The following is an 18,254-nucleotide window of genomic DNA, read 5'->3' as shown; positions in this document are numbered from 1 at the left end:
TCTGTCCTGCTGAAATCAAAGGCAAAGCATCTAACTTCAAAGGACTCATTTCTGCTAGCTTCTTGTTCCACATATTAACTACGCTTTAGATTTCAAGTATTTCCTTTTATTTATTTGAACTCTTCACTTTATTGCATTTTTCCTTTCTTGTCTCTTACATGAGAAGACAGTAAAGAAACCCAGCTGACTTTCCTTATAACAACTGTTATTTCATAAACCTTTAACAATTCAGCTCCTTTCAGTGGAAGGAGTCCACATTATTTCAATCCTTTCATAAAACACTCGAGCATCTGATCAGTGTTTATTGCCCCTTTCCTGGTATGATTCCTTTTAGCTATGTAATGAAGATTGACCACAGGATCCAGTATTAAAGCATACCATTAGCACAACACAGCAGGCGCAGGAGGGGCTCTGTCTCTTTTTCCTTACAGCTTCTAAAAATGTGCTTTTCAGTTCACCGCTGGGCGCTGAACAATTACTGTACAGAGAAGATGGAAAAAAACTGCAAAAGGTTACAGTGAAACATCATGAAAATACAGCCCCTCCTTGTGATATTTCTGCTTCTGCTGCTGGCTCTGGCAGAAGTCCAGATCCAGAATGAACAAAACTCCCAGTGGCTTAAGGACTACAGAATTCAGCCCGTAGTCAGGAAATGCAATAGCATATGACAATGGGAAGAAAATTAAAAAAAAAGAAAAAAAGAAAAAAGCTTTCCAATCCGTTGGAGCTTCCAGCTCCATCAGCTTGGATTGAAACACGGGGACTGTTGAGAATTTGTGTGAATGAGTGCTCTATTGCTAAACAAAAACGTGTGTGTTACAGTGCAGGGCAGTTCAATGGTAAACAGTACGTAGCTCTGCTTCCTGATTGATATTTCGATTCCGTGGTACTGACAGCATAAAATTTCATTTTATACTCGAGGCCAATATTCTCTCTATTTAAGCTCAGCGAGGAACTGTTTGCTAAAGCACAAAATCATACCCCTATTTTTCCATCTTTCCAGGAAAGCTACTTGATATCCACTGTTCACTACTCAGCATCAAAATCATGGCTCTTCTATAGGATTAGTATTCAAAAAACAGCGCTAACATTACAAATTTATGGTCACCCAGGTGAAAACTCATACCCTGAACACCTATTTGTTGGAAAAATGATGCCAAATTCTTTTCATTTTGTAAGCACTTTAAATATAAATTAGCCACAATTGTATTACCACGGGCAGAGAGTTTCAGGGCTACAGTAGGTGCTGCACAAGGCAGAGATTTCAGCTGCGCTTTTTGCCCTGATACGCCATTCTCACAGACCAGATGCTTGTCTTCACTGCCCACATTTTATCTAGAACTCACAGGAGACCACTAAACATGAGACAGCGTAAGCAAAATTTTACAACCCATTTTAAACTCCCTCCTCTGTGAATTTAGTGATAGACCAATAAAACCAGAATCTTCAGGCTACATAATAGAAAGGGTAGCAGGTGTCTCAACACTTTCCTTGGCCATTTCCATGAGCAGGCAGGACCACGTGTAAAATTCAGGTTTTTCTCCACGTTTTCCTAGAAAGTACAGAATCACAGAATCATTGAGGGTGGAAAAGACCACTAAGATCACCCAGTCCAACCACCAGCACACCCCCACTGTGCCCAATGACCGCATCCCTCAGTGCCACATCCCCGCGGTTCTTGAGCACCTCCAGGGATGGTGACTCCACCACCTCCCTGGGCAGCTGTGCCACTGCATCACCACTCTGAGAAGAAATGTTTGTGAATACCCCTGGTAACAATGGTAAGACAGCAGGTAATGGTCTTAAGTTGCGCCAGCGGAGGCTTAGGTTGGACATCAGGATTCTATGACTGAGAGAAAGTATGTTTCAGTTGTTACTGTGTGAGAAGAGCTGGGAATTGACAGGTGGAGAAGAGCATACTCTAATTGATGAGACATGGCTGATCATACCCAGGGATGTGGCAGAAAGGTGGCACTGACAGCATGTACAATTCAGTGTTTTACTGGGGGGAGCTGTCACAATAACAGAATGGACTGCGAACAGTCTGCAGCAAATTAAAGGTGTAATTGAGGCAATTGGCAACCTGTGGCATAGCTCTCATTTCCCAGATGCTCCGTGGAAAGAGCAACAGTTTTCTCTGTCCTTGATAATATCGGATCACAAAATTTAGCACATCAAGGGGAGAATATCTAAGAACTGGTAGGTCAAAGAGACCATGCCACTTCATGGTGAGAAATACAAAGGATTGGCATTCAGAAGCAGCTCCTGGAGCAGAAACTGCCTATGAAATTCTTACTGGCATCATGGTTAAAATATCTGCTAAAAATTACAAGAAACATGCTTGCCTTCTCAGCATCCACCAGGAAATCCTGCACTTGATTAGCACAGATTCCCCCCCCACTCCCCAGTAGGTTCAGCATGCTGGGACCCCATCAATCCTAGGACCAGAAAGCGATGGGTAAAAACAAATTACACAAACTCCTTAAATAGTCTTGTCGTCTATGGGTAGCTGGGAGCTCGCTGGAAAGTTTCCCCAATACTGCATCCCATTGCTTTTGTTTATCTATCCTTGCTGACATTTTCTTCAATTAGGAAACAATAGCTCCGTTCCAATGTACTGAGCAGAATTACTGAAACCAAACCACGTGACACCATCAGAGTGTGTTTTCAATTATTCACTCTGTCTTTTTTTGCCAGGCCTATGAAGAGGAACAGCCTTCTGCAGGAGTCAGGTTTGTCTGCCTCGCTGTTGTAAGTTCCTCCTTTTGCATTTTTATTTAAGAATTAGAGGGTTTTTTAAACTGTAAATTCAACTCTCAAGAGTTTCTTACCTTTTATTAGAGTGTTTCCAAATCTCTATCTCTTCCTACTGCCTGGAAATCCTTGGCGTCTGCAACAATTCAGTTCTAATAGTACTGCTCAGTAATGAATCTGATGGAGATCACAAGATCTAGATTAAAATGAGATGCAAGATACCACGCTGTTAGCACTTGGTAACGTAAAACTTGTCTTGCTAGTAAAGGAAAGTACTAACTTTCCTACTGTATGGTTAGCAGCAGTGCATTGCCTTTCAGTCTGGGAGCTACGTCAAATTATTTACATCTTGTAAATGCTTGGTGTAATATCCCACCAAAAATTTGAACCAAATGGGCACTGCTCAAATCATTTACTTTGTTTGCAGAAGACAGACTGAGTTAAGGCTTTTTAGACTTAAAGCTGGAAAAATAAAGCTTGGGTAAAAAAAAAAAGTAAAAGAGAAAGAACATTTGGTTTGCATTACAAACCACAGACAACTTCCATCAGGCATGCTGAAGGTATAAGAATGGCAAGAGAAAATGACAAGCAGTGAGTGCACAGGAGGAAGAGATGAATGGTTTGGAGAACTGACTTTGAGGTAATTGTCTGTGCTCATGATACATCAAATTAAATTTGGTGGAATATGGCAGTGAATCATAAAGCTTCTCTAGCACTTATGATATTGTTTTCTGTGTAAAATAATATTTTTGGATATTTTTAGTGAAAAATGTACAGACTATGTTTTTGGTGCCTCCTGTATTTCTGTCACTTAATGAACCAGAAGCCCTGGAAAGGATGCTGTTTTAGTTAGGACTTGGGCTCTGAGCTAGAGCAAAAGCAAGTATGTAACAGGAAATCTCCAGGTCTACTGGGTTTGTTCTCACTGCAGCTGCTGGCTTTCCTTGAGATACCTGGTAAGTCACTCAGAGTTAACTTTGGTCTTTGAGCTAACAGCAGTCTGATGGGGGTGAGGGAGAGGGTAGGGGAAATGACTGATGCAACATGGCAAAAAAAGATGTTCCCTCTGCTGAGGGTAATATTTTGCAGGAGCACTGTAGGGGGGTGGGAAGGGAGAGTGCACTTAGAGCAATGTTTCCTTCCCTGTTTCAACAGGTGCTTAGAACGTGCCCCGCATCCCAGGTGCTTAGAAACAGTCAGAGACACCTTCTGAAGCACTTACTACTGATGGCAGTGCTCGGTACTGATGCTCTTAAGCTCAGCAGCCTCAGGCAGAGTGAGGAAGGGCTCCCGCATCTCTCCCCATCCTTCATTCTAGCATACCAGTCTCCAGAGAGCAGTATTTTGACCATTAAGCCCTCTGCTTACCCATTGCTTAATGGCTCTTTAAAAATTCTCTCTCTTCAGGGAAGCAAGAGTGCAGTTAATGTTTGTACAACACAGAAATCCTTGAATGAAAAATGCTATTTCTTCTAATTTTTCCCCAAAGGCAAGATTGTTTAGGTCTGAATGCACAATTCAGGCTCATTTCTGACACCGTTATTGCTCGTATCTAATAGTGATAGCCAGAAACACAGGACAATCAACAGTCTCTTCTGCAGACTTTCAAGTGCCGCATGTTCCATGGCCAGCTAGCTCTGTTGCTTTCTACCTAGATGCTGAGGAGAGTTACTTGCAGAAGTTACCCCAATCTGACAGCAAGGTGTGAAGCTCCCCTCATCCCGACCGTTCCTACTGTTTTTTTTCTTTTTAAGTCCACACTCTGGTTTAATGGGACAGATTCCATTTTCCTCTTCCCCTGAGATGCCTTCAGACATGCAGGAAATGCAACATCAACTTTACAAGATAAACAGGTTTTGTAACTCGCATGTTGGAATCAGATACACACAAGTTACGGTATACTGAAGTTCTGAGCTAGCCAAAATGCTAAAAACACAATCAATAAAAATCGGCAAGCCTTGAAGGTCTTCATGTATTAGTAGCAATAAACATCAGACAGCTTGTAACTAATGTAATCAATGAAAAAACATACTAAAATTGCAAGCTTGTGATACTGAATTACGTCAACAACTTCTTACTGCAGTTCTCAAAATTATTGTTCTAATGTAATTCATTGCACTTTTAATTTCAAACCAAGTTTCACCATGGAGGCTCTAAAAACAAACTTCTCTCAATAGTGCAGAAAGGCAGATGAATCCTAGAGAAATAATATTGCAAGTCAACCAAAAAGACCACGTGTTAAAGCTGAGCTCCACATCAACCTCTTCCCCATCCCCTCTGCCCTCTGTATCCTCACAGAGCTCATGCTGAATAGGAGGATATCTGAGCATACATCCCACAGAGGGAGCATTGGGCAGTCCTCCATCCACACTTGTGGCTGCCATTGGCTAGGGTTGCAAATTATGTTATTCATAAGAAGAGAAAATATTCTCTAAAAACCAGCAGAAGATTTTGTGCACTGAAATTATGCTGTGCCAGAGTGAGGAAGGCTGGGAGCCCAGTGACTTCAGTTGCAGTGTTCCTATCCAGTGGGGTCAGACTCTTCCAGATCAGCAGTGAGGTTCCCAAAGACACACGGGAGAAAAGCAGAAAACACAGAGGTTTTCGTCAACTTGACATGTTCTCTAGAAACGTTCAAACTTAAACTCTGCCACGGGACAATGTCTTGCTGGGAATCCTGAGAAGTTTCTGAAGTGTTAGCATGAGTTTTTGAAGCCTTAGGGATTTTGTTTGGGAAGAGACATTGGGGAATAGAGCAACATTTAGGACTTCTGAGACAGAAGTAAATTACACTTCTAAGTTATGGGAGCATCATCTATCAAATACACCAGAAAGGACTGTAGGCCTTGGTGGAAAAGGGGGCCTCCCACCTCCTGAAAAACCTACGTGCAATTTTTTACTTTTTTAAATCCAAACAAACTCTGATTCACACTGAACTGTATATTTCTCCAGCAATGCCATATAGCTCCTTCAGATGGTTACTCAACCGCACAGTGTTTATCATTTTTGTATATATTTTTCTTTGCAGCTATTTCTATGAGAAGATAAAAAGTGAAAAATATAATCCTTATGATTTATTATATAGGTCTGGCTTGGTCAGAACGTGCAGGCCTATGTTTCTTGTCATAGCTGTATGGAGCCTTTAGAAAGTCTGCCTTCTGTTTCTGTACCACCAGTGACATTTTGGGTACAAAGTGCAGATGCTCCTACTTAATTCTGCACAGAACCAAAACCAAGCAGCCAATCACTTTGTAAGGCATTGTGCAAACTTTTCTCAGTGGCATACTTGAGAATGCCTTTTTAAACTACAACCATTTTCAATTTTCAGTATAGCACTTACAGTGTTCTTTCATTTACACAAATCCTTTAATTTCAACATGTATCAATCAGATACTGTGAATAGAGAAGCTCTTGCAACAAACAGGAATCAAAATCAAGCGAGTAAGTCACAGTAGTTGGTTTAGATTTGCTTGCGTTGAAATTTTCTTCCAGTGCTGACATATACCTAACAAAATATTTCTGCAAACCTTTTGAGAGAAAAAGGAAGCCCTTTTAACAAAGCTCCCCTTCGTTATCTTAACATGCTCATTACTCTCTTCATTCTACAAAAGCTCCAAAAGCTCTGCCACGTTTTGATTGCGTTGCATTTCTTCCACTTTCTCTTAATTTGCTCTGCTGCATCACACACTGGAACAAACCATTCCTGTAATGGAACCCTTTTTGACAGATGTATTGGAGCCATATTCCTTTATAGAGTTCAATCCCTAATCAGATATTCACATCTAAAGTGCTTCACTGGATCTCTGTATTACGGCTAAATGCGAGTCTTAAGTGAGTTCTGGTCTGCAAAGGTAGGAGCTTTACAGCTCCTGACATTCCTTACCTTCTCATGGCTAAGATCTACTTCTGCTAAGCTGCTTACAAATCAGATGTGCCAGGCAGAGAACTTAATGTTGACAATTTGATTAATCTTCTTTGAATTATAGTGGTTTCATGAATTAAACTTCAAAAGGAGCTTCCTCTTTTCAGATAATGTTAGCTGGATAGAATAATGCTTTTAAAGTATCTTCCTTTTCTATCTGGGATTTCAACATGCAAATTCAGCAGAAGCCAAAAGGAAGCAGCACAATGGAAGCATCAAAAACACTTATTAAAAGCACTCCATTGTGCTTGGGGAGCATGTGAAGAGAATGAAAAGGTGAAGGCGAATTTAGTAGAGCACTGCACAGAAACAGAATTAGCAAGTCATGAGCTATCACGTGGCTGTTAGCAGACTGAAAGGCTCTGTTGATTCGATTTATTCATCAGGGCTTTTCAGTAGCATAGGTTATTAAGTGGGGATATATTACAACTTACATTTTGTTTCCTTTCCTGGAGGATATTTAGCGACAGAGAAGCAGAGAAAGTTATTGAAGGTATCATGCCACATAAATGGGAGAACGACAGGAAAAAGGGCAGCACTACCAGCTCTCTGAAGATGGATCGAAAGAGCAATGCTGGCAACAGGAAGTCAAGAAAGTTTCGCTCCATTTCAAGATCGCTTATACTGTGCAATGCCAGAAACAGCGATGATGGGTCCAGTCCCGATGAGAAATGTCCCGATCCCTTCGAGATCTCCACCAACTGGAGTCAAGAGGAATTTGACTGCTGTCCTAGAGCACAACTGCCAAGCACATCAGAGACAGAAGACAGCTCACCTGATCCTCCATGTGTCATCACCAGCACAGCCCAGTCCAAGGCGGCTGCAAATGAGAACTGCAACAACATGAGAAAAAAGTTACTCATCAAGGTAGGCATTGCGGTGTATTATATTGTAAGGTTTTCCATTGCAGTAGTTATGGATGTGTTAATTCATACTTCTCAGGAACATAGGATTCCACTCGGTGTTTTCAGAGCTTATGAGCTTGCAATGTTTCTGCTGTGTATAAACTGCATGAAGAGTTATTGGCTTCCTGACCACCCTGTAGCACTCTGCTGATGAGCACTGCACTGAAATCAGTGGCTGCTAGGCCATTCACTGATGCAGACTAGCACAGCTGGTGCTTTCTACTTGCAATATATATTAAGCTCAACATACAGAACTGTCACTATAGAAAAATGTATGTGTAAAGCGTGATACAACGAGACCTCACAAGCTACGCAAGTATAAATCACATTATTACTATGAAAGACACAGGAGATTTCGCAGGCAGATGTTCCTTCTCTCTGATTCAGGAAGGAGGGAGTGATGGCTCTAAACCAGAGACGTAACCTTCTCTAGAGATGTAAATATTACATTGTCTTTAATCCAGAAGCAACTATTTTAACCCCAGATCTCTGGCCATTTCTCAGTGTAGGCAATGTGTTTTAGAAGCCTTCAGAAATGCTTCCTTCTCTCTGGCGTATCCTAATTGCTCACTTTCTCTCTCCCTGTTGGTGTGTCACTGCAACTGTGACATGACTTTTAATAGTCTATATCTCCATGGCATCTAATACCATTCTAACACCCCGTATCATTTGCTTTTTACATGTACAAATAGTGGCTTATATATCTTATATTGTATAATAGTGCTTATATTTCTTTCACCTACAGTATTTTTCTTACATATTCTATTTTATTTTACTAACCTTCAGTAGAAATTGATGAAACCAGACCTCTACATCTAAAGACCAATTGCACTGAAAATCTGAATATCCCCTTATTTTTTGAGTTTCTTATTAATGATCACAGCATGTAGTCTCATACTGCAAAGTGTGCAGCAGGACAGAAATTGGGTGGTGATGTATTTCAGCCCCCAGGCAAAACCACAGAACAAAGACAAAAACCAAGCCAAGTTTCTATTGCATTCTGACAGAAAACCTAAATAGGTGGAAATGACTGAAATACAAAAATACACCTGCAAAACCATAGCACCTCCTCTCATTAGGAAACAGCCTGTATACACTCTGCTGATTTCCATCTGGGAGTAATGAAGGAGCTGGCCTCTGTCACTCTCCCCTTTTCTCTTTTTAGCAAAGCTGAAATGTTTTCTTGGGTATGTGTCAGTTATTGCAGCCTTCTTTCTTGCATACCTCCAAAACATGTCAGGCTCCAATAACCGTTGTGATCCATACCCTTGTGAAACTATTCAATATCTTACTGCAGACTGTAAGTTATTTGGTTTTCTATCTGGCAAACAGCTCAAATAGGGATCTGGGGAATAGAGTAATTCTCATACCTAATGCTGTTGAACAGATAAGGATCACTGGTGAGGGAATCAACCCCCTCTTAGGTCGGTGTGTTGGTGTCACTGAACAGGGAGGGTCAGGAACCTGGATGGACGGTGACATAAATCAGTCAGAATTAGGCATTTACCAGTGCAGTTGGAGTGCTCACTGACACTATAGGTAATGGGCACACTGAATTCCCTTTTCAGAGCTCTCATAACCATACAAACTTCTTCAGATGCCACTTGCTAACAATATTCCTGCCTTTCAGAGTCATGGATCAGTGGCTGTGAGAAGCCTTATCTCAGCATGCTAAGTGGGATGAACTTTAGTAACAGCTATACTGACCTTATTTGTACTGCTGATGCTGAGGCTTTGCCCTATATTATGACAGCAGTGATTTCTATTTTCCATATGGCACAAGCCTGCCATCATCTTTCTATACCACGTGTCTTATCTTAAACTTGAAAATTCTCTGTTTAAGTAAGGAGTCAGCAAGTGTTTTTCAAGTCTTAAAGTACGACACACTCTCTTCATTTCCATGTGACACTTCAGAAATTCACGATGTGTGATTCAGAGCTGAAGGATCCTTGCCTTTGTTCAAGAAAATTGATTCCATTCTTTCTGTGGTGTTGTTGAGGTTATCCCACTGCTCTTTTGCTTTCCATTCCCAACAGTATTAAGTATGTCCCTGAAGGTGTTAGGAACTCTCATGCAACTGAACAACTTCATTTTTTTTTTCCTGTTATACATGGAAAGAGAGAAGAATGTTTAGAAGTGCAGCGTGATTTAATGCTCCCTGTGCCTCCCTTCTTCAGAACTAGGGGAGAACCAGGAACATCAGTCTTCCAAACATTAGTTCCACTTTTCTGCTCAAAAACTGAAGTATCTCATAGAATGGCTTGGATTGGAAGAGACCTTAAAAATCATCCAGTTCCACCCTCTCTGCCATGGGCAGGGCTGCCGCCCACTAGATCTCTGTCAACTGTACCCACTCAATTGCATGAGATTCACTGTTACACAAGCCATAAGCAAAATGTTTTGGGACTTCTGCATATGGGTCAGAGGCACATATTTTTCCTCTTCTGCCTCCCTACTGCTCTTCTTACCACACCAGAAAGCTATTATTTCATGGACTTCCCAACCATGTCTTTCTTCCTGTCTGTTTAATTGTACAAAAAGCAGAAGTAGTCAATAACACATCACCATGCACAGTCAGGCAAAGAAAAGCTGGATCAAAATCTTATAGTATGTAATGTATACACTGTAAGATGTTACCTGGGAAAGAATTTCTCAGTCTGATCCATTAATCTCTCACATCAAAGATTTCAATGAACGTCCTCTACTTTCACTATATATTCTAAATAGCCATGATTTTTTTCCTCCTCTAAATGGACTGCTAGCAGTAATGAGAATGGTTTTTTTAATTCATTTGATTTCCATGTTCCAAGATTCACTCATATCGACTATAGCTCAGTGTGTCTCCAGCATGTGACATTACTTGGGCATCATCCATCCAACCAGCTCATGGACTGCTTAGCTTCTAAGATGAGGCACACTCACTGTAGCACTGACACAGCTGGGACACCAGCTTCTCAATTTATAAATTAAAAGATCTCCTTTGCAGCTTGCTTCTCACAAGATTAGCAGTTTTTTTGGTGGCCTGTAAAGAAACAAAAAAATGGCAAGCAGTATCTGATACCTGATGCAGTTAACAAAGCAAACTGCTGAAGACAGCCTTGCCTGCTTGTGCCATTACAAAATATGAGGCTTTGTAGTTTGTCAGATGGACAAGAAGAGAGAATATTGACTCATTCTTTGGAAAGCAGCAGTCTCACGGAGTGTGAGAGATGCTTCCAGAAGCACTCCTTTTCAGTCAAGGGCTCTCCTTCCTGCACCAAGGACAGCCTGGGAAGCACCAACAGTTACCAGTGAGTCTGGCAGAAGTGGGTGAAAAAACATCTAGAATAAACTGTAAAAGGGAAGGACTGGTTCTTTATGTAAACACTCGATTTGAGCTATCTGCACTGCTCCACTCAGTTCCAGAACCTTCTCTGTCCTTGCTTCATTTGGTTCCTGACCCTCTGCTCGAAGGAGAAAAAACGCAAAAGGTCATTTTCTCCCTTGGTTGTCACAAGAATTATTTTTATTAACTTGCCTTTGTGCAGAAGCCAGTTAGCTGGCTCCTTGGTACTAGGACAAGTGTTATGGCAACAGACTGTAATGTCTTGAACATGAGCCTATGGCGAGGATGGAAAAACAAAGCAAGGAGAGGAGACTGCATTTATTTGGACGTTTCTGTTTCCTCCTCCCTTTTTCTGTCTGCTCTGTCCATCTTCCCAGCCTTCTTGCTTTTGTGACATCAGGGCCATGCTATCCCCAGAGCAAGTTGGGAAAGAGTCAGTAACGCTACGACAGTGCATGCAGCAAAATGTGGGCCAGGGCATAGGCTGCCCAAAAAAACAAATCAGAGCTCAGATGATGGGTGGAAAGGTCTTTCTGAAATATCTGATATGCTGATTGTGTATCTAGGGCAGAACCTGGATTCCATGCCCCGATTCTTGCATTGTCCCAAGGCTTCCTGGCTTCTACCATTTTATTAATTGCAAAGGGAATATGCTGCTGGGAAAATGAATTACATCTACTATAAATATTTTGGAAGGACCAAGGCTTTGGCTGAGGCATGTCAGAATCAGTGGAGTCATGTCGGTTTATGCCAAAGAGACTCTTTGTTAGAAATGATGCAGGAAAATAGGTTTCTTGAAGAAAATCCCAAAAGGCTGTGTTGTCTTCATCTTCCACTTGGAAATCCCAGTCATTTCACAGCTGGGAAGGCAGAAAAGCCAAACATTTAAATTCACTATTGTACTGTTGTTAGATTTTTTGCTTTTTGTGTGTTTTTGGCCTTTTTTTAACCAGCAGTCAATCAGCTCATTGTCATATGCTTAGTTAACGGAGTCAAAGACCTTACATGAACCAGCCTTGTATAACACTTCATTTCAGACAATCTAACTACTGTGTCTTACATTGAGAGTGCACAAAAGTGTTTTAGTTTTTCACAGATGCCATGGTTACCCTTACTTCAAAACAACATCTGGAATGAGATGTTTTGAGACAGGACTCAGGGCTAGAAATGCCTAATGAGAACATGAAGGGAAAAGAAATCTCTTAAATGGCAGATAGAAAAACATCCTCCAAAATTTTTCATTTAGCACGACAAAAGAAGGGGAGCAGGAGGAGAGAATTTGCCTGGACTTGCAAATTACTTTTCCAGAGCAAAGCACATTAAATATTAATTTACTCTCACCTGCAACATAAACGCATTTAAGAAGGCTCCTGAACTCCCCCTTTGATTTCAACGTTTCAGCCAAACGGATTCAGCTTAAAGAATAATTTTGTTTATAATGCACTCCTGCAGACCGTCTTCATTTTGGTTTCACAGTAATGGGCAACACAAACACAAGTTTCCCTTGAGTCCTGAAGTGCTGGGTTGCAAAGCCCCTTATAAGCAGATAGATTTTATTCACTGGCAGCAAATATGAGCTTAAAAATATACACTAATAACGAGTAGGCAAAGTTGACCTAGAATCCACCTGCCTATTCCCTCCCACACCAACCTTCCAACCTCACTTTAGCAAATTTTCAGCATTTGCTACAGAGCTATAAATCACCATGCAAAAACAGCAGGGGCACATTAAAAGGGAGGAGAATGAAAACAAATACTGCCTTTACTCTTGGAACCATCAGCAATATTTCTATGCATATAATAATAAGTGAGACAGGAAATAAAAGACATTAAAGAACAAAACCCAAAGTAAATTGACTGCTGGCACGTGAAGTGGTCAAATGTTTACTTTTCTAGAGAACAGCTTTTATTAATTTTCTGTCATGTTGCAATGACTTGGACGTGAATACAGGGATCTATATCCAGGGCCCAAAAGAAGTGCAAATGCTGTCAACATACAGATATTGCCACGTGTCCCTCCTGCCCAATAAACCTTTTTTTTTTTTCCTTTTTTTGAATTAATTCACATAAATGAATTTAAAAAACTATTGACACACACAGAGCCTATTTGAAACGTTGCCTGACTTGGTAAGATGAGCACAGAGTTAAAGAAAAATTGTTCCCAAGACTTCTCCATAATGCACAATGAATTTAACTTCTTCCTTTCTAAGTGCATGCAACTGACTGCTCTTGGAAAAAATATTCTATTAAGTTCTCATTGGTGTTATTTCACATGCATGTCCCAATACAAGCCAGTATGGGACGAGCCACTTGTCCCATTGCACAAAGCATTTTCCCCAAAGGGCTGCCACAGTGCTGCAATAAACAGTCTCAGAGCCAAACACACTGCACCTCTGTGATGTCCTGGGAAACTGATGATAGCCAAATGCCTTTCCGACAAATAAATACAAAGAGCTTTATAAATACAATGTGTGCAGCAACTGTGAACAAAGAACAAGTTCTTGGAAGGGAATGAGCATGAGAGAGGCTGGGGGCTGCCTGAAGAGGCCCACCATTAAGTGGAAATAAAGACTGAAATGGACAAGGAGAACAGCTACACGAAGCTCTCTGTGCGTGCACCTGACCAGCAGCAGTGAGAGAACATCTGCATATTTCAAGGGAGCAGAAGACAATAATAAGGGCTCCTACCTTTAAAATCTATCTTACATCTCTCATGTTTTAGAATTAGCACACTACTATTTCAAGAACCCTGTTGATTTAACGGATGCCTCACGTATGCAGAATTTGGTCTATAATTTCTCACTGATGTATAAAATGAATACTTTTTCTACTCAAGATCTGACATTTCAAGACATCAGAATTTATTTTGTTTCCATGCTGAAGACTTCAAAGCACCGCCATGAGATAGAAAATAACCTAACACTGTCCTGACTTCAAGCATATATTTCCCAAAAATATTTTACCTTGGGTGAAAAGTATATGCAGAATTTCCAACACCAATACTAGAGTTCAAACAAACTTGTTTAAAATGGAATCCAGTCCATACTCATACACTTACCTATTACTCACTGGGAGCACTCTTCAAAAACAAAAGAGCTTCGTAAAATTCAGACGCTCCACATTAATAGCAGACAATCTGGAATGTAAGCAAACCCACAGAGTTAACAAGTCAGTCAATACAAGCACAGCCCCTTATCTGTTACCTACTGAATTCAGCCTGTAGTGAGTCCAGGGCTCAAACTCAAATATTTCATTCATTCACAGCCTTGGATTTACTCTGGCAGGTTTCAGAATGGGAACCAAGCTCCAACAGCCAGCTGGGATGACAATGACCTTTATTGAAATTGCCGTAAATTCGAAGTTGGCCTTTGCTGACAGTCAGGTATAATGTTAACCCTATTGATTTGTGGTGAAAGGGCACAATAACCCTTAGGGCTGGATGAACTCTGCTTAGGGGAGGAAGCAGCTCCAGAGATGCTAAAGAAGGTGGTTATATAGCTTTCCTCGTGCTGTCAGAGAACTACAGATCACTGGAAATAGTCCTTGACACTCTGAGAAGTGGTCCCTGGAGCAATACAGACAGCTGACCGCTGCTGTGCCTTGTGAACAAGACAGTGCTGCTGACAACGGCCCGTCCAGATGTATGGAGTGTGCATCCCTGTCTGAAATCTATGTCTCACTCATACAGCTCTGCTGGGAACAAGCCTGGATCCAAAACATGCTGAGGACCTTGTACACTTCATGTGTCTGCGGAGACTGGTGTGGGCAGGGAAAGTGGATTTAGCTCAGAGAGAATGAACACTTGAATTAGGAGGTGTACCGAGAAAATGGAGAAAAAATTCTGTGCTAACTTTCCAGCTTTCTTCGTCTCTGCAGACTGTTTAAGTGCTCAAGCGTCTGTGCTGCAGGATTGTATTTCCTAGACAAAAGTGTTCTCCTTGGTATGCTTAGTCAATCCATTCTTTGCTTTATTTACTGACATGACTTAAGACTATTTCTGTATGCCCATATGCTAATGATTCATAACTGCGTTGCAAATGTGCTTACAATTAGCCCTCCAGATGCAGCACACAGACTCCAGCAACCTCAAGCAGACTGGAGAGGACAAAACCTTCCAATGTTGCCGTCATCTTTGCTCCCCTGCCCACTACTTAACAAGTCAGCAGCCAGGGTGGAGCTCCTTGTGTTTTGTATACACTTATTTTTCATTCAGAGCTATCATGTTTTTTGGAGTATTTCCTTTTCTGATTTATATTTACTTTTCCTCCCTGTCTTTTCTTACAATCGTCAGCATGAGCAAAATTTAGCCAGTTGCTATTACAAATGTATTATCAGTTCTCTTCCCCTACATGCAGCATTCTTCCTCTTCCTTCTTTTAGCCAGAAGCTAAGAATAACAATTTTTTTTAAACACTGACTTTATAATACAATTATTTTTTCACAACTGCATACCATTAAAGGCCAATTCTTCTTCCTCTTGGAGACAATCTGGTTCTGAGATCATGTTTAGCATTTCTTCATGAGATGCAATAGAAGTGTATGTAACTTTTAGCATCCGTGGTACATTTTCTTTAATGCAATCTTTCATCTTTCTGAATCAGGACAACTGCATTTGCAGATTGTGTGCAACCAGAGGAAACAGCAGCTCAGGAATCAAGCTTTCCAGGAGTCCAAACTGTGCCTCTCTCTGGAAAGGGATCTCAGGCTGCCAGGTACCTGCTGGAGGCACAACAAACAGGTACAGCACATGTGGAGCTAGCAAGCTTGTAAGGGAACTATTTATCTGCACAGATTTGGCACAATCAGCATTCAGCAACAAGTTTGGGTTATTCTGTGCTGTCATAATAGCCTGGACACAAGCCTGCACTCCTTGCACATCTACCTACATATAACAAGCTGGCCAGTGTGGGAGCTTCCAACTAGGGAAACGCAGAAACTGGGAGGGAATGTCTCACACCGGAGCTCTGTCCCCATAGATAGCACGTGTATTACTGGCATGAACCCTTCGGTGCCGAAGACTTAAGGCAAAACAAGAGCCTCAATAGCAAAGGTAGGGTGTGCATAGATTAGGAATGGGGTATATTCCCTGATACGGAATATATAATACATGAAAATGTGTCAGAAAGAGCTCTCTTCAAGGCAAAGGGAAGATTGCAGTTGACTCCTGAAGTGAGGCACATAGCACAATAGTGCCATATTTTTCTTTGGCTGTAAAATGATATGCATTCATTTTCCTCTACTCTTTATTTCTTTTTAAGGGATGGATGTCTGAGTCCAAGGAATGAACTGTTAACACTAAATGGGCAATCACTTAAAGATCTGTCCAGCAAGGAGGCTGAATCTCTCATTCAATCAACAACACAGCTGGTGAGCATGGTGATGGCTAGCAAAGTAAGCATGAAAGTTGTGCTTCCCCCCACAGCTGTGGGGTGATTTGACAACATTTACTTGAGAGAGAGAAAGGGAATTTGTGCATCAGACATTTGAAGGACATGGTTTTGCTCCTTCTGACTAAACCCCAAACCTCTTGTGGTCAGACTGGTAGCTTTCAGCACTGCTTTTTTTCCCAGATAAACAGAGGCTATGGAGAAGCCAAGGCCCTGGGAAATTCTAGCAAAGTCTGTACAATCCATCCTTTTAGAAATGCAAGGGTTGCCAGTGCTCATTTTCCCTTTGGAAGTTGAGAAAAAGAAGAGGTGGGTTAAGGATCCGTGAATCCAGAAGCCAGAAAGCAGCTCCTATACTGAAGTAGGGTTGTTTTCTTGTTTTTTTTTTGTTTTTTTTTCTTCTTTTTTTTCTTTTTCAATCTAGGATGTGTAGCTAGAAAGTTCTTGTGATAAAAGTTAACGGAGTCTACAACAGAGAGGGAAACAGGAGGCATTTGCACGCCAGAAACCCTGGGTTATCAGTAAATCTTTCCAGGAGAAACCCTTTAGATCTGTTTCTTTGGATGAGACCCTTTTCACCACCCCAAACCAGATGGCACTAAAAGCTTTTCACTTGCAAATATTGGAGGTTGGTCCCCCATCACACATTTACCACTTTGAAGACAATAATAGGGTCTAGCCAGAGGTTTGTTGCAGGCTTAAGGTCTTGATGTTCAAGGAAAAACGTTATCATCCGGTTGTTGTTTTTTCTTCTTTTTGTTTAATTATTATTATCTACAGTGAGATCATATAGAAAACTGCTATAATCCTAGACTGAGGAAGTATTCCTGACTGGATCTGCTATCAGGCCTGGTAGAGAGTACTCCTTTCCAGGACTGCAGTTATGAACTGCCTCACTCAGATGTCTACAGGGTTCCGACAAGACTTTTGCTTTTTTTTCTCTTCCTTAAACAACTCAGTGGCCAGAGATATATCAAGGTACTGTAGCACAGAACCACTCAGGACTCAGGCAGGTGACCTGTGCAGTTAAAGACAAATTTGCATCAGAATACTTAAGGGTTAAGAGTAAAGGTTTTTCAAGCAAGCTAGCTTGTAAAAGAAACACTGCAAAATCAGTTCTACAACGCCTCTTTGAGGGCATTCTCTGCATTTTTTATTCTCAAGAGCTCCTTAGGAGAAAGGGAACAGAAAGCCCCGGTATGATTTAGCTGCGTGACAAATGCCTCCACCTGCTGTCAAAGAGAAAAATTACCATTTGTCAGTTCTGAAGAAAAAACAGCACTACTGAAAATTTGGCTCCTAAAATTTGGAAGAAAGTAGTTGTCCCGGTTTGTTCCAGATACAGTAGAACATACGGAACTGACTCTGAAAGTTCTCTGTGGCTTTCTTACCACTGCAGAATACTGCTGAGCAAAACCCTTTTATACCTGGAGTTCTACTGAATCAATTTCCCTACACTGTCTGCACTCAATAATACTCCTCCTTTGACTGTGATTCCTTCATGATCAATGGCATTCCCTATGTCACGACAGAAACAGGACTATCAGGGAACATATGCATCCAGACATTATTCCTTACATCAAAGTATTAATCAGATGTTATCATTTATGTATTATCATTTATCATATGTTTATTATTTAGTTCTTGAAAAATGCTCAACCCTTGTGCTCAATGTGCTAAACACACATATTTGGGCATTATTCTAAGACGAGAAGGAGTTAGACAGCCATTCACTACTGTAAAGCTGAGCCCAAACATTTTTGCTTTAAAAATAATGCCCTTCTAAGAAAAAAGTGCCTAAAAGTGCCAGTCATCCTTAAAAAAAAAATAGAGTAGGATGGCTACACTTTATCCATACATCAAAACATTTGTCTGTCTGAATTGATGTCCAATAATTTTATGTCCATTCTGACTAAACACCAGAATCTATTTCTACCTTATTGCTTTGGCAAGTTATAATCA

General features: G+C 41.0%; 2 protein-coding genes across 4 annotated transcripts in view; one reads left to right on the top strand and one right to left on the bottom strand.

Annotated features, from left to right (window-relative positions):
• IL16 (interleukin 16) overlaps positions 1-18,254 on the top strand; it is a 40,836-nt gene that overhangs the window by 6,394 nt on the left and 16,188 nt on the right. The window contains exons 2-5 of the mRNA NM_001277996.2: positions 2,698-2,751; positions 7,132-7,543; positions 15,507-15,643; positions 16,164-16,272. Of these exons, the coding sequence (NP_001264925.2) occupies positions 2,702-2,751; positions 7,132-7,543; positions 15,507-15,643; positions 16,164-16,272 (708 nt within the window). The 5' untranslated portion in view covers positions 2,698-2,701. The remainder of the gene's footprint in view (positions 1-2,697; positions 2,752-7,131; positions 7,544-15,506; positions 15,644-16,163; positions 16,273-18,254) is intronic.
• The window catches only part of LOC415472, a 104,695-nt gene that overhangs the window by 81,810 nt on the left and 4,631 nt on the right, over positions 1-18,254 (bottom strand). For all 3 annotated transcript variants that reach the window (XM_046899333.1, XM_040706939.2, XM_040706962.2), the window contains 8 exons: positions 15,358-15,624; positions 13,965-14,042; positions 10,219-10,603; positions 9,289-9,682; positions 8,952-9,045; positions 7,452-7,509; positions 2,832-2,950; positions 379-1,552 (listed from right to left, as the gene is read on the bottom strand). The gene's annotated coding sequence lies outside the window, so the exon portion shown is untranslated. The remainder of the gene's footprint in view (positions 1-378; positions 1,553-2,831; positions 2,951-7,451; positions 7,510-8,951; positions 9,046-9,288; positions 9,683-10,218; positions 10,604-13,964; positions 14,043-15,357; positions 15,625-18,254) is intronic.

This window comes from Gallus gallus, chromosome 10 (genome assembly GCF_016699485.2).
Source record: "Gallus gallus isolate bGalGal1 chromosome 10, bGalGal1.mat.broiler.GRCg7b, whole genome shotgun sequence".
Classification (NCBI taxonomy): Eukaryota; Metazoa; Chordata; class Aves; order Galliformes; family Phasianidae; genus Gallus; species Gallus gallus.
Note: the sequence above shows the minus strand (reverse complement) of the source record. Positions and strands in the feature narration are given on the sequence as shown.